We start from the raw sequence: 21016 nt of genomic DNA, 5'->3' as shown, positions 1-21016 counted from the left end.
TGCCCAACACTGGTGCTCAGTAGCTGCCATGATGGCATTACACCACTGAGAGGCGTTCCCCCCACTGAGAGAAAGCACTGAGACATAAAAAGGGATTGAGGTATCTGACAGGTCAAATGAATTGTATCTGTCTCACTGATGATCTCAGGAGACACCTGAAGCTGTGGAGGTCCTGTGGAATAATAAACAGATCTGATTTCTTGCATTTTGCGTCAGTTCCTCCAAATTAATGTGTCATTATTATGAAAGACATTTTTATAAATGATCTTAATTATGGGCATCTTACCTACAAGAGTACCAGAATACTCTGATTGTGTTTCAGCATTATAGTAACACATCATTTGAATTGAATTGATGTGACCATGTTAACAGATCATTTTCAGAGGGTGCCAATTTGGATGATTCAGAGTACTATTTGGAGACACAGTCTAACTGATGTACTGGCTTTATACAAAAAGCACACTTAGACACAGGGGACAGAGATGCCACACAAGTCAGATGAACTGAGTCAGACTGTCGGATGACTGCAGGGACCACTTCCATGTAAGGTCTTGGAATACCTAAAAGCATAGGCACAAAATATAATGTTGAATACCTGATCTCAACAAGGACAAGCTTCAGTGACAAAGATAGGTAACAACATGCTATCAGAGTGCCAATTATTTTTAAGGTAAATAAACAACACAGGTCCTCTGTCTAAACAGATCTGACTCAATCATTAATTAAAGCACAGTTTCAGTGTGTAATGAGCAATAATAGTGTGAGCTTCAGGCCTGTGGTGAAGAAGATTCAGAGTATCAAAGGTTAGTAATCCCATGCTAAATATGAAGAGCTCTTTTCCAAAAGGCTATACATCTATTTTCATAACAGTCATGTTATGTAATTGTGTATTTCAGGTAATATCAATTCATTAATAAAATAAATCAAATAACAATAGCCCAATTATAGTTCCACAAAAATTACTTCAAAAAAATGTGTAAAAAATAAAAATAATAAATAAATATATAATAATAATAAAAAAATAATTCTTCATATTCACAATCACACTGACCTTGAGCTTTGATGTACTTTGGTGACACCCACATAATAATGATTTCTCACTGCATTCTAAAGCTAAACATGCCTTATTCAGCTTTATACAGGTCATCCTCTCTTCTTTACAATAGTCATCCTCTCTTCTTTACAATAATTTCCAAACAGTTTTATAATGGCTCCATTTAATTATGCTCAAGGCATCAGAATAGCCAATGGCCATACTGTGTTAATAAGGTGTATTTGTTTTGTATTTTGGGTATTAAGCATGATAACAAAGTAACTACAAACAAAAACCTATACTCTACAGGACAAACTGATTTGTTATTATCAATTATTCTCAGTTTCATGTTGTAATGGGGATTAATAAGACCATTGATAAAAGATTCAGATGTATCATTAAACTAAGATGATAGATAGATAGATAGATATATAGATAGATAGATAGATAGATACTTTATTGATCCCCAAGGGGAAATTCAAGAAATTACTATTGTATTACTCACATGCAAAGAGCATAATAGTTACAACAAAAATGGTGAAGTAAAACATTTCCATCCGTTCCACATCTACGAAGCACAGGACACACACCTGTCCCTCTTTCCTTCCTCCCAGACACCTACTGTAGTGACTGGAGGGCTGCAGCATCTGCATTTGCTGCTGGAGTCTTTCACACTGTTTTGCAGAGTAAGCCTAAAGAGTTTGTGGGAGAATCTGCTGTGCCGAGTGTGACATGCGATTTCTCAGAATTTTCTAAAAATGTTCAACATTTGTGCTTGGATATAAAAAGTAGTACACCGATGACATACTGACATAACTAGCACTGAATTTAATTTGTCATCTTTGTGGAAGCCTTAATAGATCTGCATGTGTTCCTATTTAGACAAAGACTGTAAAAGACATAACAATCTCAATGTGTTCTTTTCTATTATAGTCACTATTTTCAGCTGTGGTCTCAAGTCCAGGTTAATGAATGCTGTATGACATTTAAAGCAGACCTGGGTTGCCACATCCTTTTTTCAGAGCCTCTTAATCCCACAAGCAAAGTGAGTGGCAACAATCAATCTATCTCTGGCAAAAACTGACATTGGATAGAGAATTACTAATCAGATTAAACCATCACTATTAAGGCTCAAAGGGTAGCAAAGATGTGACCCAACATATGACAGAAATAAACTGTGCCTTATAATATAAATAATTATTATATTTCTATTGTATAAAAAGATGCATGGTTCTGGATCGGAATAACAACATGTACCAGATGACCTTCGTTTTTTGACAAATTTCATGACATAAGATGACATAATAAAACTACTACATATCTACATAACTGGGAATGCCAGATCGCTTGAGGATGCTGGTTGATGAAAACTCAAAAAAAAGAAGACCCACTCCAGTTTGGTTCCAGCCTTGTCTTTAATAAGCTGAATATGATTTGTTCAAATTAATTTTTACAACCTTGACATCACCTTTTTGCTTTTTCGTCATTCTGTCTGTGTAAGAAATAGCTCACAAAATGCACATACAACTCCGTGGGACAGAATACAAAGATGAAGTCTGATTGTGCACCTTGTTAAAACTTGCAGGCGAAGTGGCCAGTTTTCAACACTGAACATGATTATTTCACATTTATTATGGTACATGGCATAATATATCCTTTAGCAACAAGTACGTTTGACATAGGTATACTGTAGAACACACAGGATACAGGAGTGTGATGTCCAAGTGATCAGTGCAATCACTTCAGCAGGATACCAAAACTGCCAATGCTAACCATTTGGGGACGAAGCTAAGTACTATCAGATTCAGTTGAAATGTAAGCTGTGTATTACACCATCATTTTAGGTAATTACTTAGTGCTTGCAAAGAGTGGACAGGCTAGCAGGACAGAACAGGACAGACTCCTTAACAGAACAGAAACAGACACGCTTTAGCCATGGCTTGGCTCACATTGACCGGTTAACCGATGACAACTCAACTGACCACCCAATGACAACACGGTGTTGGTGCACTGTGAGGATCCACCATTTTGTTTTCCGTATCAGAACAGTCCAAAAGGGTGTCTGGTACTCAACATTCGACGAATGACTTCTTGAGATACTGATGACTGCTTTTAATGTAAAAAAAAAAAAAACCCAAATGCTTGATTGAAACGGTCATGGGAGGCCTACTGTAACACCCTTCCAGACATTGAAACTGACCACCGTGACTCCATATTCTATCACTTCCAGGTCAGTGTGAACTCCTCAAACACATACTGACAGTACAAAAGAGTTTCTTTCTATGGCCTCGTCACAGTCCTGACAAACATGGTTTGCCAGGGAAAGAGTACTGCTACAAAATCTCCATGAGGCATCCTGACCAGGCTGGCATGGATGTCCTTCATGAGAAGAGCTGCATTCACCTGTGGCTCTCCTCATCCCAGCCACCTATACACTCACTCGCTCGTTCACACAGGAGGCAAAGCACCTGGCACAACAGCAGTCTGCTTCCGTGGATCTTGTGGGGGGGGGGGTTAGGGGGCTGGCGAGGAATTTTTTCTGGGCGGGCGAGTGATTACAGTGAAACTCCCGGCCTCTTCTCCCACCTGACGTCAGTAGAGAGTCTGACCTTGCACAGTCACGACAAGTGTGTAAGGGGAGGGCAGGGTCCACTCCAGAGAGAGAGAGAGTCTGCCCTGCAAACACCCAAACACACCGTTTGTGTAAACGCAAAGAAACATGTTCAAGCATTAGCTCCTGCATCAGTAGACAGAAAGAGAAAGAGGAAAAGAGAGAGAGAGAGAGAGAGAGAGAGAGAGCACGTGCATACAAGTGCCCATCACACACACGCACACACACTCACATTAGCACTCTCTCTCTCACACACACTCACTGGCAACTTCATACACAGCCCCATAGGCTGCGCAACTGCTTCATGGCTAATTTGGCATTGTGTACAACAGTCCTGTGGGTCGTCTGATACCTTATTTAAACAGGCGGGCTTAAGCAGTTGCTGTGACAAAGGGATGTGGTTGCAGAATACCTCTTCAATGAAGGAGCACGAGTCAACTTTTTTCATGCATGGATACTCACAAAATAATAATAACAATAACAATAATAATGTGTTTTAGTTGCTTTTTCAGAATAGAACAGACATTGCCAACAAGTTTGATAAAAAATGTTACTAAAAGTAAACTGAAAATGGCATCATCATCTCAACTTCATACATACCAGCTTTTGAACAGCTGTTACAAAGAGGTGATTTTTTTTGTACAGTATTCTGTTATGTACATCTGAAAGTCTTCACATAGCTGGGATCCTCTAGCTTTCCAACACCAGCTAGCTTGGTCCCTTTGATGACGGCACGTTCCTCAAAGGAGGAAAAGAAGCAGCACACACTTCAAACACATCAAGTGGTTTCTTTTTTTTTCCAAACACACCTGCAAACGCACGCACACACACTCACACACACAGGCATGTGTGTGCACGCTTACTTGCTCACTCTAACTGAGTCAGCTAAATCCAAAAATCTCTCTTTGACCATACGCAGGACAAGCATAATGATAAATACTTAAACTCAACAACCCAGCAACTGCTGGTGTTCCGACTTTATACACGGTTTAATATATATATGTATATCACATAATATATTTATATAGATTTATATATATATATTTATATTCCACATTATTAAAATGTATTTAATAGGCATGTGTGGGGAGGGGGGCGAAACAGATTTTCTGTCTTGTCAGAGCACGCCGCTTATTACTGGTTGTGTCTGTACAAACTGTAAACGTTAAGCAGCCAAGCTGGGGGAGGTTGGGGGGGGGGGGGGTGTAGTTGCTGAAGTTTGTGGAGTCTGCGCTGCTCAATGGCTTTGTCTCCATGGTCCGTCGTCAAGGCGTTCAGTCCCTCCTCGCATCCAGTGGAACGTCCACCATCGGAGTCGGAATCACGCCTACCACAGTAGTCACCATTCCCTTTGCTCTGTCCACACCCCTCTCCCTGCTGCCCCACCTCCCTAATCCCAAAACTCCACCCCGGCTCTGAAGGCAAGCGAGGTGGGGGTGGGTGGAGGCACACGTCCTCCCGTCCAGCCTGGCAGTCCTGGTGACCCAGCTGCTGCCCTCTTCTTCTTCCTCCTCCTCTTCCTCTTCTACTCAACTTCCTCTTCCACGTGCGTCTGCCTCTCCACATCTCTCAGCTAGGATTGGCACTTGGAAAGGCAGAGGAGAGCTCATCTGCTATCCTGTCCCCCAGCAGGGGTGGCTGAGTGCAAGTGGCATGGGGAGGAAGTCGGTGTGTGTGTGTCGGTGTGTGTCGGGGTGTGTGTGTGTGTGTGTGTCGGGGTGTGTGTGTGTGTGTGTCGGGGTGTGTGTGTGTGTGGAGGATAGATAAAGGGATGAGCTGGAGCCAGGGAGTGTTCTCCTCCCGTGTTTTTTCCGCGCGTGTGTGTGAAGAAGAAGATGACTGGCCCGCGATGGTCTCTTCACACCATGAACTCGTTGCTGCCGTACAGTACTAGGTGCTGCTGCTGCTGCTGCTGCGACTGCAAATCTGGCTCCCTCTTGTGGTGGCCACTGGCCTCTGCAGCAGAGTGCTGAAGGGCTCTGGCGCCGTGCAGCTTCTGCCTGCCCTTCTCCGGGTTGAAAGTGCCGCGGCTGATGAACTGAGCGCGCTCCTCGTGCGGGTCCTGCTCGGCCAACTCCATGCTGCCGCCGCTCTCGTTGCCGTTGTTGGAGCGGCCGAGGGTCGCCGAGGAGGGCGACTTGGAGCGGAAGCGGAAGCGGCGCGTGCGGGAGGACGAGGCGGAGGACGGCGGGTGCAGGTAGCTGGACGAGACCGAGGAGGAGGCGGTGGAGGCCGAGTCCACCGAGTCCAGGGAGTCGGGCTGTCGCCTCAGCATGCGTCGGCTCTTGGCCTCCACCTTCCTGGGCCTGGCTGCAGCTGCCAGAGCTGGGCCTCTCTCTGCAAGGGGATGGAGACAAAGCACAGTGTCCATCACATGCAATGTCAATGGAACTCAGTGTTTCCCATACATTGACTCATTTGTGGCGGCCCACCTCAATATCAACAACACTGACCACCACACAGTGATTTTCTATGTTGTACTACTTTGTAGAGCTTTGTGCGCCTTTGCGCAACCTCTCCTTGTGTCTGTCTCTCAACTAACCTGCATGCACGTTTAAAGAAAACATTAAAAATCCTGCAAGGATTATTGTTTGCATAGAAGACGAATCGTGATTAAATCCGGGTAGCATCATAACCACGTTGTGCAAATTTGTTCAAAACACCCCCCCCCCCGTCACCTACCACCATAAATAGAATTTAATTCTGTGGGAAACACTGGAACTGTCTACACAGATGATGGCTATATGTCTGTCTCATCATTGACAATTGTTACATTGGTGGGTGTTGTTCAAATCCTCAGTGATGCTGAATCTGGGAACACCCACAGCATGTACGAGTTTAAAATAATTACACAATTTTGAAGTATCGGAAGATACCCCTAACCTCGGCCTCACTAGGGCATTGGAAATGTGTTGCTCAGCCCTGATTCTAACTGAGTCACTGCTAAACTGCTGATCAAACTAATCTAATCCTGAGACCACAGCTATAGCCACAGCCACACATACAATAACAAATTAGACACCTAACACGTACAGTATGTCGCTCATTTAGGCACCACATCGCACCCTGTTTAGTGACTCACCAGAGAAGTCCGACGTGGCTCCCTCCGAGTCCACGTTCAGGTTCTCAGAGCTGTCTGCGGTTCCGATCGACGCCTCAGACTCCAGCGTCTCGTCATCCGACGCTCTTGGCTCCAGGGCCAGCATTTCATACGTCAGCTCCTCTCTGTAACATGGCAGAAGTGGTGAGGTAATTTACAATCTTCCAGTGCGAGCCTTAATAATGGGCCGTTGCTTTAAATTGGCATCTATTGTATTAAAGGTACTCTAAGCGATGCCACACATTTTTTAGGCTGAAACATTTTATGTCACTTACTGCAAACATCACCTAACCAACCGCTAGCTGTCTGTGTCCTGAATACACTGTAAAAAACGCGATCTCTGTGGACAGCCCAGGCTCCAAAAATGGCAACAAAAACAACCTGGGCAAACCTAGCCCATAAAAACATAACAAACTGTTCCAGCAAATCACAGACGAGATGCGCATTTAGGAGAGTTTCAATTGCACGGGAGGGAGGGGGAGGAAGTAGCGAGCTAGCTCTCCGTTTTGTTTGAAAGTCAACAGAAGTACCCAGCATCACTTGGAGCACCTTTAAGATGCCATTTTTTTTCACTTTGATCATATTTCTCAACAGCAAAGTTTTTGTCAATGTATTAAACATCTTTATGTAATAACATAAACAATATAATGACAAACGTAACATATAACAGTTACTAAACAGCACACAGAGTCATATGAAGATCACCGTGACAGACGAGCACTCACTTTTCTTTCTGTAAGTTCTCGATCTGCTCGGTGAGGACCCGCTCCTCCTGCTGCATGGCCACTTGCTGCTGCTCGGACAGCTCGGGCTCTCGTGGCGCCGGCGGCTCCTCTGGCCAGTTCTCCTCCACGGGCTCCGAGCTCGGGGCCAGGCGCGGGCTCACCGGCGGCGAAGGCGTGTGGTAGCTGATCCGCCGCACGCGGCCTTTACCCTGCAACACATCAGCAGAGTCAGAGCTGCAGTGGGACATGATGAGCTCCAGCATTAACAGACCATCACCTGCTGCTTCTGAAAATAATGTCAAAGAGATCTATCCTTAAAGGAAAAAGAATTCTGTGTAGAATTCTTAGGTCGTATTATGTCTATATATTCATATACTGCAAATGTAAACTAGCAAACAAAAACATACTGTACTTCCAAAAACCCAAGGGCAAAATTGACAGAAAAGCAAACATTCCTGAAGGTCCCTATTTCAATTGCGCAAGGCGCAGGGCGCAAAGGCAGCTGTGGTCTCAATTGCAAAGGCAGAGGACAGAATTAAGAACATTTGCTATTGCCATTTATATATGTGTGCGTGAGGCATAAAACAGCTGCGTTTTCAAAAGCACAATGATAAAGAGAGAGATTTGGATTGTGCTAAGCACCGCAATTAAAGCTCTTGTTTCTTAATCTTTAGCATGGACAACCCAGAAAGGATAGAGACATTAGCAAAATACTACATTTTGAAATGTTTAAAGTTATGCTGGCAATTGGCAGAAGCAGGATTTCCCACACAAGAAGCCAACAGAAATGAACAGGTACATGACAAAAGATTCAAAATTATAAACTGATGCATACATAATACTTGATGAAAATAATTAATTTAATACCAGTGGGTGTTCAGACTGCCCACACATTGAAAAAACAATACAGTCCTTTTACAATCGCCACAATTAGAGTTGCCTATTTACAATGACAAGAAACTAGTGACCACTGAAGAAAAAAAGGGGGAGAAAAAATATGCATGTATAATGTAAAATATACATATTCACTAATGTATAATGTAAAATATGCAATAATGTATAATGCAAAATATACACTAATGTATAATGTAAAATATGCACTAATGTATAATGTAAAATATACTATAATGTATAATGTAAAATATGCATTAATGTATAATGTAAAATATGCACTAATGTCACTCTATTCGATGCATTCCTATCTGCTTGCTTAATGCCATTACCAGCAGTAGACTCCACACACAATGCATGAAAATAATGTTATTTTCCCAACTTTCTAAATTTCCATACAACTCCCATTTCAGTGTGATAACACCCCACACTGTACCTCACTGCCGGATGTTCGAAATGCTCAATTAGCCAGATCAAAAGGTTGTAGCGGCAGCCGGAGCGCCTTGCGCTAGTCTTTGCGCACCCTGGCAAATAGGGCGCAAGGACTACCTTATTGCCTTCATTCAGATTTACAATCCTGCCAGTAAAACATCTGCGACTGTAGAATAACATCATCTTTCAAATACTTCTTTAATCCCTGGTGCACTGAAACACACTCTAAACACACTCTAAACTAGTGCAGGCTAGCATTATGATCTGTTGTCAATGGTCTGTACAATAACAATCCGGATGACGTAACAGACTGACTATGACAGACAGACAAGACAGAGATATGACAAACACACACACACAGTTTTAAATGGTGTGCTGAGATGGTACGAGACAGAGCACACAGGGGCAGAGACAAGGGCTGCTTTGACCAACAGGGATTAGCAGGTAGTCCTGGACTAATCAGTCATTCATCAGGTGCAGGCACTCTCCACATTAGCCCAGGACTAGAATTAATTCCTGTATCGTGGTGGGAGGAGGAGAAGGAGAAGGAGGAGGAGGAGGAGGAGGAGGAGGAGAAGGAGGGGGGAGTAGCGTGAGTGGTGCTGCTTTAGCAGAATGGGAGTGAGAGAGTGGCTGGCAACTACACACTACATCCAGGAGTAAAATACATACCGGGGTGGCACTGCGGGCAATGCTGATAAATCTAACAGCGATTACTACGGGTTTCTGGATTAGGGAGGAAAAGGATTGGAGTCAGGAGCGAAAAAATGGGGGGTTGAGGAGGAGGGTGAAAAAAGAATGGGTTAGTTAAAAAAGGCCGTTGCAGGTATTGAAAGAGAGGAGATTCAATGGGTTGGAGGGGGGATTGGGAGTCCCAGAGTATATTGGATAGTGAGAGAGGTTAATGTCAGAGTCAGTTGTTGAGAGGTGAGAGGTTAGGAAAAAAAAAACAATATCAACCCCTGAAATCTCACAGAGGATGCAACATTGGCCCTCTGATTCTGTTGAAATGACCTCACAATAATTGATTAAGACTTGAATTCATCAGTATTATACGTTTCCATTTAACTGCACAAGGTTAACATACTTATCTTTATCAGTGTGCAACGCAATGGTGACTTGAAATGAAAATTTATAAAACATCAGAGCAGCAAACAGATACTGTGCAATAGACATTTCCTTTTGTATCGTATTAGTCAAACAAGTAGCCTGTGTGGTTACGTAATATGTTCACTGTGTGAGTGTGCGGGCATGTGTTCAAAGCAGGAGTACTGTATGAAGGGGCATGAGAAAGCTCATACTTCATCTGCACTAGTCAGCCCAGGCTCTTACCATCGATCTCCTGATGAGGGTTAGCCTATTTTTGGCTTTGTTCTCCGCAAACTCCAGGCTGTTGATGTCCTTCAGTCGAGCCCTGTACTTATTCATCTGTTCCCCAATGATTAGCTCCACACACCTACAAAAAAATATACTCTCTTAATGCTCAAAGGAAATATATAATACACGTCTCCATAAGAGTGGTCATAATGAAGGGGGAGCTGATTCATTTGATACATACGCCGTGGTTTTGCTGATGTCCTGCACACTCTGCAGTGGGTCGATGGTGTCGGGGCAGCGCAGGATGCAGGGGGCGAAGACGATGGCAAGGGCGTTGGCAGACATGCGGTTGGTGTCCTCCTGCAGCGCGATCCTAGACACAAACAAATCAATGCCATTAAAACCAACAAATCAAATAAAACTGGAAGGACTATAAAAGGGGTTGTTTATAGCTACAAGTGATGGGAAATGGGGAATGCGAATGCTGGATGCAAACTAAAGCTCAGACACAGACGCAGAGAACTCTTAGATTAAAGCTTTGTGCTATTGTGGTCTAAGAGGAAAGACATCCACATAGACTGTCTACTCAAACACAAACTCTGCGAACTCTGCTATCTACACATCTGCACTGCTGTAGGCTAAACAATGCCATTTTCAGGGCAGGTTATCGGTCGCCATAAAGGCGTACAGAAACCTCCTTGGCAACGCTGGCACAGGGAATGTGCCAATCATAAAATCAAGTTCTTGTTATTGAGTGGCGTGACACAGAAGCTGTTTTGTGAGCTCACAAAGCCCTCCTGACGTATTCAAGAGCCAGGACACGAGGCACTACAGAGTCCAACTCTAGAAATAGAGTGGACTTATTAGACCTTTTGGTGGATTTTCATTGTGTACGTGTTTCTTTTTTTTATATCAGAGACAAAGGGCTCCTGCAGCCTGACAAATGTTTGTTGTGTGCTACAACAAAATCCGGAGTGGAAAACATGTGAGAGCTTAACCCAAGTATAGAAAGGTGAGTGAGTGAGTGAGTGAGTGAGTGCGAAAGAGAAATGCTCATATTTTTGTACGTCAGATTAAGTCTACGTCTCTCACCTGACCAGGTGGAAGATGAGGCGTTCCAGTGTGTTGAGGTGAGTCCTGCTCAACTGATCGATCACACCGTACACACCCCTGATCGTTTCTTTCTTATCCTGCAAACCTAAAAGCAAATCATCCAAAATGAGTGTTAGATAAGCCAATAAACAATACTGATAATGCTAGCTGAAGTTAAAACTAAAATAGGAAATAGGGACCCCTAGTAAATAGCTGTAACTGTTGATTGTACATTATGTTACTGATTGTACATATTTCATTTGCACAAAAGATTTGTGCCTTCTCAGGCCGTTCTCCTAGCTTACCCATGGCTCGGAGGAACTCCTCGTACAGCTCAAAGGTCATGAGCGGATTGGGCAGGTCCCGCAGCCACTGCTTGAACACGCTGGCTATGACATGGATGTTGTAGTCGTCCAGGTTTGTGCTGCTCACATCTGAGGATAGCCAGACACCAATAAGTCCGGATCAAACAGCATGGCTGCTCAAATGTTTACTTCGTCTAGCTAGCAAGTCATTACGTTACAGCTCTATTGCTTGACTTTAACATACCCGTGTCCAGTCCCAGTTTCAGCTCCTTGATCTTATTGGTTGAGCCCGACTTCCTGTAAATGCCCTCCGTGTAGAGGCCGTGCATCTCTATGTAGTTGATGAGCTTCTCCACCACAAGGGGCACAGTTCGCTCGTCATTGGTCAACCGAGACACCTCAACACCAAACTGCCTCGAAGACAACTCTGGGTCGAACTGAGTTGAAGAGGATTGAGAATCCATTATGTAAAGCCAAAAAAGTTGAACTTCATATGCATTCACTAAAAAACATGAATATACTATACTATAGTTTCTTTTGAGTCTACATGGTGAAGAGAAGGAGATCTTACCTTCTTGCTGCATTTGGTTGTCGTCTTGGCACAACACTTCCTGTGACAGGCATACCGGCACACTACACAGGACACAGACATCTCAGTGAGCCTCATTGTACAACCTAACCTCAAACATGAGCTTCACATCAGGAACAGGACACACAGAAAAAGAAAGAAAGAAAACACACACACACACACACACACACACGCACGGGAGCACGAGCTAAAAAAAACTCCAAGCCAAAGAGAAGGGCAAGTGCTCTGTTCCAAAGGCAGATGAGTAGAAACATCCTGCCTAGTTCATGCTAGGCTGTGTGTGTGTGTGCGCGTGTGTGTGTGTTTTTTGTTCTAAACAGGGCTTGAATGCTCTTAGGAAAACCCATGAGTTCAGTTCAAGTAAACAATCTGATTAAACTGTAAAATTGGGGGCTGGGCCTCCAACGGCAGGAGCAGGACAGAGCAGGACAGAGCAGGACAGAGCAGGACAGAGCAGGAGCGGCTGAGAGCACAAAGACACACTCACGTTTGCAGACACAGGCCCGGTCCATCATCCAGATGAGGGAGGAACAGTACTCGCAGTAGGTGGGGATGCTATACTGGGTGGACTTAAAAATGTGCCCATTGTGCTCTTCCACCTAGAGGGCAGGGGAGACATGGGATTAGTACTGCGGCTTGGAAAGAATAAGTCTAGGCTTTTGTTTGTGAACTCTGTACTGTTGCATAAGGGTTGTGTGTGTAGATTTGTGTGAGAATGACTGTGTGTGTGTGTGTGTGTGTGTGTGTGTAAAGGGACAAAATGAAAGTGCTTTCTTTGTTCAGCTTGAAACTCACTATATCAGCGTCCTTTTTCCTTCTCTTTTTGCGGTCAGGCTTTGGTGCCTTGAAGAGACAGAGAGTCAAGGTTAATGGATGATCAACTGAATTATAGAATGAGCTCATTTTAACCAAATGTCCAGAATAACAAATCATTCAGCCATTACGGCAGTATTAAACATGTTACATTTTGCATTAACCTCTCCCTTTTATTCTTCTCTCTGATATTTTACTGTCATCTTGAAATCAGCTAGGGAGAATAGAATAATATCTCTAAACCAATGTAGTCTTAGCAACCTAACAGTAGGTCCACTACTGAACATAAAACTTATGAGTAAAGATGTACCACTTGTGCTCCTTTTCTGTGACAGCCTAATTTCTTTCATTTTAATTCCAAACATGCATCATTTTAAGTGTGTGATTTCCATTTTAAACCATACACACAAGTTACATTGTTTTTGCGATATACTCCAGACCAGCAGTAGTGCTAATGAGCTGAATAGCTGTAAGATCTCCAAAAAAGTATTTTACAGAGTAGACAAGGCTCTCTATATTAGAAATAACTTAACGACAGAACTTGAAAAACTGATAATTGATCGGCGACAGTCAAAGCAGACAATTGTAAAAACCATGAAGCGCCCAAAAGCAATGAAACCATTGTGGAGGAAGAGGCTGGTACCTTGGTTAAGGTGCTCTCCAGTGGCTTGTATTCCGTCATGAACTCATCCAAGAAGACTTTGAAAGTGTTCACCCACACCTTCACAGGAGACTCACTCCAGTCCCTCTGCTCCTGGCGCATGGTCTTCTCCAGGATCTGCTCAAAGAGTGCGTACAGGTCCTTGTAGCGGATACTCTTCCCATCATCCATCTGTGACATACAACCACATGAGTTATGAGGTTATAAGTCATCTACTTCACAACAATTTGTAAAACTACACTTAACAATATTTTTAATTGCATCCATGTGAAGACATTTGAATCTTAATATACCAGCATTGCTTATTGGCCAAAAAATGTAATAAACCCAGTATTTTCCAATCCAAAAACTGACAACTTGAAAATGTCACATCAACTTACGGCTAAGGCAGTAGAGTAGGAGTTGAAGATATTCAGACGGAATTCCTTCAGTGCCTTTTTGAACACAACATCCACCAAAGTGTCCTTCTTACTGTCTTCAGTGTCAAGGTCATTAATCTAGAAATACAAATATTAATTCAGTCAGTTGCTTGCTTTAAAAAGTCAGGAGTAGCCATTTTGCACTATTGTCAGATGATCAAATGGAGAAAGTAATAGCAGATAATCTACCCCAACGCCGAAAAACACTAAAGTCCTATTAGTTGGACTGAGTATTATTGCTCATTTGAGTCCCACTTGGTACCTTCTTCATAAGAAACTCATTCATGGTCTTGTAGTCAGAGGCACAGGTAAGGATCTGCAGAGAGTCGTTCTGCCACTGAGCTGACTCCAGGGCAACACTGCTGATCTTCACACTGCGTCTCCGCTTCACCTTGGGCGATGGCTCCTTGTTCTCCTTACAGTCTCGGCCCCGCTCCAGGGTCATATCAGGACTGCGTGGCGGAGAAAGGAAGTCTCCACCTGCTCAAGATGACAAAAGATGAGGATTTTCAGCATCAGGGTCAAATCAATGCTGATGTAGGGGCACCACAAAAGCCAACAAGTTTTTCTAAAACCCTTGATTTGTGGACATAAGATTTCCGTCCCAAATACTAGCTCATACTATATTTTGGAACTATACTTTTACAGGAATTCAGCATTGTAGTGCCTTACCTCCCAGTAGAAGGCCAGTATCAGCATAGTCCCCTTCAAGTGTATCAGCCCCACACACCAGCCGGTCTCTGGAGGTCTTTTTGTCGCCTTGCTTCCCCTTACCCCAGAAACGCATCTTCCCTCGTACCCTGGTCATGACAGACAAGAGATAAAGTTGCTCAAATACAGATAACACAATTAACCTGCTTTGTGGCACACAACATGCTCTCTTTCCTAGTCGAAGTATGGCAAATATCTGATAGAAAGTGTAATTGCACATTACTGTGATCGATGAAATACCCTGGTCATACCTTCCATCTCCAGAGTTTTTCCTCAGAGAATCCGCTTTGCCCAACTCTCCAGCTGACAAGACTTTATGCAACCGTTTTTGGTCTTCAGAGCCGATGGAAGGCTGAATCATACAGAAGCAGTGAGTTATTTTAAAACAGTGAACGCCATATACACCAGTTATATTATAGTACAGATAAGAACCAGCTCAAGCTGTGAAGGTTTAGTTCTGCCACTAGATGGCACTGTAAAACAAGAAAGAACCTCCAATGGCACTTTATCAAAGTGATCCAACTCTGAACACATTTGAAGCAGCAACATACATTTTTACACATGTGATGATACATACAATAAATTACAGAGATAGCTATAAATTATATAGCTATGTTAACAACATTAGAGAGTAAGAATTGTACATATTCTATTCAATTCTTGTAGATTAGATTATGAAAGATCTTGAAATCACAGAAAGAAAATCAAAACATTGAAAGAAGAGAATGAATGGATTGATCTGATGAAGTTGGATGGGTTGATCTAATCCAGAGGGTGCTTTAACACCCTTGACAATCAGTCTGTGAGGAGCTTGAATTATTGGAGAAGAAGACAAGTAACATGCAAATGAAAGTTAACCAGATTGGAAATATAGAGAGAGAAGTTTTTCTGCCAGGGTTAAGTGACGGACGACTGGATTGCTCTTGCTCAGCAATCCCTACGCAAACTATGTTATCACTATTAGAGTGATAAAAGAGTGAAGAACAGGGTGTGGGTTAAAGTTTGTAATTCAGACAAAATGGCATCCTCATCTGTTTAGTCAGTGGATGTCTTCTGCAATGACACCAACCATCTCAACGTGAACAACAGTGGCGATACAAATTGTGGTGCCATCGCAGACCAAGCTGATGTGGTCGACACTTGGTCGTGGTTTCCCCCAGTTGCTTTGAAAAGATGGTAACGTGTCAAAGCACTACACTGGGGAGGGGTTAGTCAGCACAGCGATTCTAGTCAGGCGGTGGCTGAAGAGGTTAGCGGAGAAGAGGCACATAGACAGTGAGCTCAGCGCCATCCCGAGAGGGCCTGGAGGCGCAAGCGTTGTGTCGCCCCTCGGCTGTTCGATTACCATTTCTGAGTCACTGTGACTCGTGTCCGCCGCTGCGGCCCCCTCCTCAGCCTCCTGCTCGCCGGACAGGGGCAGGCCGGGGGAGAGAGGGGGGTCATCGCACTCGTCTTCATCCGAATGACCCTCCCCCTGTGGGGTGGGTCCCCGGGTGAGGAAATCAGAACGTGTCCGCGCCATGCGGGCTTTCTTTCTATGGACGGGTATACCAACCTGCTTGACCAAGGGACGATAATAGAAGGGTGTAAGTGCATCCCAGACAACTACCGAAGGAAATTTTTCATTTTAACCCTGTAGTCTTGTTGAGATTAAGATAAAAAAAGAAAGACGCCAAGGTAAAACAGAAACAGTAACATAACCACTTGAAAACCCCAGTTGGGTTTTGGGATGATGAGTGAAACCCAACATCAGGACAATGTCCACCACAGGAGAGATCAGTGTAATGAGCGGCACGTGTGTGGTTTTTCCTTTTCCTTTTTTATTGTGCTGACTCACCTCTCGTCCTTTCATTTCTTTGGCTCTGAAACCAGATGATGTTTCCTTTAGACTTGCTGCAGACCTCTCCTGGCTGACAGAATCTTTGTCAAACCTTCAAAACAGTTTTAAGGGTTAGGATTGAGAGGTAGCATTTGGAAAATGTGAGGTAAATCACAAATCAGACGTGAGAGATAAACGCTAGAAATAGACACTCACTTGGAGAAGGAGACCCTATCCTTGGGGGAGAAGAACATGTTTCCAGATGACCTCTCAGTCATGTTAATGTTAACACTCTGCGTAGCAGCCTTCTTCTGCGCCCTTCCTCTAGTGCCATCTCGTGATTCCAGCGTAAGCTTAGGCGCCCATCCTTCTGGCATAGTCCTTCGATCCCTTGGTCGTTCTCTTACAGTGGAGAATGGGGCCACGCTTTTACCCTGGTTTTGAGATGCAGGGGGCAACTGTGCGGTGGGCTCTGGGAGGGTTACAACTTCTGGCTCGGCCTTTGGAGCTCGGACTTGACCAACATTCAGGGAGGCGGGCCTCACTGGTTTCCCCTCGAGGAACTCCTTCCTGTCCCATTCCGGGACTTGAACCACCTGCCTGCTCTGCTCGATCTTCTGTTGGGCCTCGTCCCGTTGCTTCTCGAACCTCTCCCGCTCGATCTGTGCAATCTGCTTGCGCTGCCTCTCCAGAGCCTCCTTCTGCTGTCGGATCTGCTGCATCATCTCCTTCTCCTGCTGCTGTTGCTGCTGCTTCTGCCGTTCCTCCTTCTCCTCGTTCAGCTTCTCCAGCTTCTCCAGAACAGACACCGGCTGCAGGTTCTCATTGCCGTCCACCTGCAGCGGACTCGGGGGCTCGCTGGTCTGCATGGAGCTGTCCTTGACTTCGGGAGGCATCGGTTCTTCTAGGACGGTCTCCTTCTGCATGCTGATCAATACCACCACAGGCCTGCGGGACGACTCTCTTCTTTCCTTCAGGGTCTTCCCCGGAGTCTGTGGTTTGGGGACGGCGGAATTGCTGCTGTCTGCAGAGGGGACGTAGAACGTTGGGAGGTAGTTCTCCACCTTGGGGATGACTGCAGGTGGGCTGGCAGGTTCTGCTTTCGCTGGACTGCTGGAGGGGACATCAGGCACTGGTGTCTCTGGAGGGTTGGCGGACTGAGGGCTCATGGGATAGACCTCAGGTTGCTCTGGAGGTCCTAAGGACGGAGATGTAGGAGCTTCTTCAATGAGAGCGTCTGTTCTTGAAGTTGGCCTCTCTTTGAGGCACTCCTCCATGTTGAGTATCTCAAAGCTGCCCTTCGAACTCTGACTGTCGGGTGTACCCTGAGGGGAGTGGAGACCGCCCGTCTCGACCATGGTCAGCTCTGTAGACCAGCGTCGCTCCTCGGATGGAGATGCCCCACCAGTGGAGCGGACTTTGAGCAGCTCCAGGCTGAATTTGGCCTGCTCCAGCTCTCTCATCCTGCGGCTTTCTCGTTTGGCTCTTGTCTTCTGGTTGGAGTCCTGGTCGAGGGTCTTTGCCCTGTCTCTGACGGCGACGCTATGCAGCGGGCTCCTCGGCGCAGCGTCTTCGCTTCTGGTCAGCTCTGACACGCTTACTTCCTGTGCTTCTTCCGAGGGATCCAATGAGATCTCAGCGCCACTGTTGAGTCTCTGAAGGCTTCTCTCCCTCTCCTCGCAGGAACGGTCCTCCCAAGTGCTAAGGTCCAGGCCCATGATCCTCAACTCCTCTGGTGTGGGGCCCTTCTGTCCATTCAGCAGCTCAGCCTCTTTTAACTTCTGTTCTTTCAAGTCTCTGAATCTGTGAGTGAAGACATGAAATACAAATGAAGTACAGAGGTAAAAATGCCATGATTACCCCAAACAGAGCTGGAAAAAAGCAGTAAATTAGATTGTTTGCCATTAAAAAAACCACAAACTTGTGGTGTAATGTAACAAAGCTGTTGTCCAAACTCAAAGTGGCGCCCTGAAGAAATATTTCCTGCTTATCTGAGCACACAGCACCTACTTAGAATTGTTTATGCAATGATTCTATTGAACAAATCACATTTTTTGTTTTCAGTTTGGCAACCCACCAATGGCTGAGCCATTTCAGAGTCCAATAAGCAGCCCAGTGTTGCCTCACAATGACGGCTCACAAAAGCGGACCTGTAGACAGAAGGGAGTTAGCTTACCTCTGCCTTGCCAAAAACCCCCTGCTGGCAGCTTGAATGAGCAGCACGGAGCGCTGCAGTCTGCGGTAGCTCTCCCGCTCCCTGTGGCCGCGCCAGGCGGCCTGGATGACGCAGGCTGCTCCCGCTCTCCTGTGACGGCACTGCCGCCAGCTCCTCTGGATGGTCAAGGACGCTCGTCCCCAGAGGAGGAGCCTCCTACGCTCCCTGTAGCCTCTCCAAGCTGCCTGCAGGCAAACCGCTGCCTCCTGCTGGACAGCTGGGTCATCCTCCTCGTCCTCATCTTCCTCCTCAGCCTGCCTCGACAGGCATTCCCGCCACCATTGCTGGAATGATTATGATTGCCATGGTTAATATAAACAATAAAGAAATAGCTACAAAGTGAAGCTCTCTTATCCAACACCGTTTGCCTTGTGTAATAAACAAGAAATGCAAACCCAACTCATCTGGTGTAAATCTAAATCTATTGGAAGGAGAAATACCAGCATCAACCTGGTCTTAGTTAAATGAAAAGTAATTCAATTTATGAATTAATTTAGCAAAATATGATTAACTCAAGGGAAAAACCTTCCAACCTAATTTTCCCCCAGTATAATTATTATCTTTATTAGACCATGCGATCCATTTTCAGGAATTGAAAACCCTCAAAGTTTTACTGCATTCCCACACATAATATGTGAATATTATTCAGTCACATTCCATGGGAAGTAGGAAAGTACATTTGTGAATCAAACCAAGACCAAATGTCACATTATATCACTGTGAAGGATACTGATGCCTGAATGATCTGAAATATCTGCATATAACCAATCCTGCTCATGATAATGCTAGTGACCAACGACTTAATGCCATCCAAACAAGCCTTGGGAGCAGAAACTCCACATGAAACAGATACATTAAATAGCTTTTCATTCCAGCATTTTTCACCAGAAAACTCTGAACTTGAAGACAATACAATGTTATGGCTGTGGGCTTACCTGGAGGAGGGAAGCCGCCTGTCTCATCTTGAGGTAGTGCCTTCTCTCCAGTGTGGCTCGGAGACGGCGCTGAAGGGCCACGATCCGCTGTAACACCTCCTGATGGAGCATGTCCTGCAGCCGCTGCCTTTCAGCCTCCCGCAAGAACACCTACCATACGTCACACACACACACACACACACACACACACACACACACAGCTTATGGAGACTGTCATATCTTGACCAATTCACAGAGAATGTAAGGTACGGGGTTCTAATTAAAGTGTAGTCAGAGGGGGCACTGTATGTCAGACTAAAGGGCTACATAATAGATCACTCTATCTGTGTGTGTGTGTGTGTGTGTGCGTGTGTGTGCGTTTAAGAGGGAGTGTACCAAGGGCACAAGAGTACAATTGTGTTGTGTACCTTACAGCATGAACATACTTCCTTCTACATATGACTACCAGCAGAGTATCAACATACTAAATATTGAATGTATCACAAGGGCACTACCCTTTGGGAGAAATATATTTGACCCTTCTGAGAGTTTTTGTTCCATACCATTGAGTGTCCCACTTGAAAGGTATCAGGGGCGAAGTCTGCTTGGCACAGGACGTTTTTGATGCTTTCTTGGGTGGTGTGGGATCCCTCCGGTAACAGCACATGGAAATGGCGAGCGAAGTCCTACCGCACAAACACACACAGAGAGGAAAAACAACAGCTATGAGACATACTTGGTAATCTTTCAATCTTTCCGTAATCAATGAGATCATGAAAAGTGAGAATTTCCCCGGGTTTCATCAGCAGAAGTCCAGCCATGCAGTGTTGCATTGTGGGTAGTGAGGCCAAAAGAGGGCCTCACCTCACTGGAGAAACATGCAGCACCCTCCCTACCAGGCAATTACAGAGACATGGGGGTGGCATGGGAAACAGAGACTATGTTTATATAATTATAACAGTCCACAAGCTCTCCAGACAATAGAGAGGGTCTTTCTTTTCGGACGCCAAGAGCCCAGGGATTCTCCCAGGTGAGTAAACTGTCCCTGCATCACTGTCACGGACAACTCCCCCCATCTTAATATGTTTAGATGGATGGGGAATTTGGGGTGCTTAACAGAGACGAGCTTTCATCTGCTCGGTAAATGAAGAAAAAGAGAAGTTGTTTGGTAACAACGGGTCGATCACAAAGCATGCATCGCCCCGTCATCAGGAAACAATGATTCAGTCAGCGCCTTGGATACCAAGGATACGGGGGAGCAGAGGAAATTGCATCAACCCCTCCACACCCTGCAACAGAGGGGAAAAAGTTAACATCTGCCGCCACAGTGCACCCTCTGAATCACTCGCCGCTGGTTTCATCTCTGCTG

The 21016-nt window shown here is 44.8% G+C and overlaps 1 protein-coding gene across 12 annotated transcripts in view; it reads right to left on the bottom strand.

Moving 5' to 3' along the window:
• Positions 1 to 2429: 2429 nt before the first annotated feature.
• Positions 2430 to 21016, bottom strand: part of myo9aa (myosin IXAa) — a 102613-nt gene continuing 84026 nt past the window's right edge. For 7 of the 12 annotated variants that reach the window (XM_076286831.1, XM_076286824.1, XM_076286832.1 and 4 more), the window contains 23 exons: positions 20211 to 20333; positions 19669 to 19818; positions 18695 to 19017; positions 16735 to 18321; positions 16537 to 16630; positions 16045 to 16257; positions 14951 to 15051; positions 14661 to 14788; positions 14251 to 14471; positions 13950 to 14066; positions 13552 to 13740; positions 12891 to 12938; positions 12583 to 12694; positions 12078 to 12139; positions 11751 to 11943; positions 11507 to 11635; positions 11202 to 11307; positions 10351 to 10482; positions 10125 to 10248; positions 9465 to 9518; positions 7470 to 7678; positions 6727 to 6869; positions 2430 to 5981 (listed from right to left, as the gene is read on the bottom strand). In XM_076286831.1, coding sequence (XP_076142946.1) covers positions 5503 to 5981; positions 6727 to 6869; positions 7470 to 7678; positions 9465 to 9518; positions 10125 to 10248; positions 10351 to 10482; positions 11202 to 11307; positions 11507 to 11635; positions 11751 to 11943; positions 12078 to 12139; positions 12583 to 12694; positions 12891 to 12938; positions 13552 to 13740; positions 13950 to 14066; positions 14251 to 14471; positions 14661 to 14788; positions 14951 to 15051; positions 16045 to 16257; positions 16537 to 16630; positions 16735 to 18321; positions 18695 to 19017; positions 19669 to 19818; positions 20211 to 20333 — 5037 coding nt within the window. In that variant the 3' untranslated portion in view covers positions 2430 to 5502. The remainder of the gene's footprint in view (positions 5982 to 6726; positions 6870 to 7469; positions 7679 to 9464; positions 9519 to 10124; positions 10249 to 10350; positions 10483 to 11201; positions 11308 to 11506; positions 11636 to 11750; positions 11944 to 12077; positions 12140 to 12582; positions 12695 to 12890; positions 12939 to 13551; positions 13741 to 13949; positions 14067 to 14250; positions 14472 to 14660; positions 14789 to 14950; positions 15052 to 16044; positions 16258 to 16536; positions 16631 to 16734; positions 18322 to 18694; positions 19018 to 19668; positions 19819 to 20210; positions 20334 to 21016) is intronic. The other 5 variants (XM_076286828.1, XM_076286836.1, XM_076286827.1 and 2 more) reach the window with 4 other exon arrangements.

This window comes from Alosa pseudoharengus, unplaced genomic scaffold (assembly GCF_046254945.1).
Source record: "Alosa pseudoharengus isolate Yale_2024_CS ecotype anadromous, Long Island Sound unplaced genomic scaffold, YU_APseudo_1.1 YU_APseudo_1.1_scf_16, whole genome shotgun sequence".
In the NCBI taxonomy this organism is placed as follows: domain Eukaryota; kingdom Metazoa; phylum Chordata; class Actinopteri; order Clupeiformes; family Clupeidae; genus Alosa; species Alosa pseudoharengus.
This window is presented reverse-complemented; position numbering and strand designations above follow the sequence as displayed.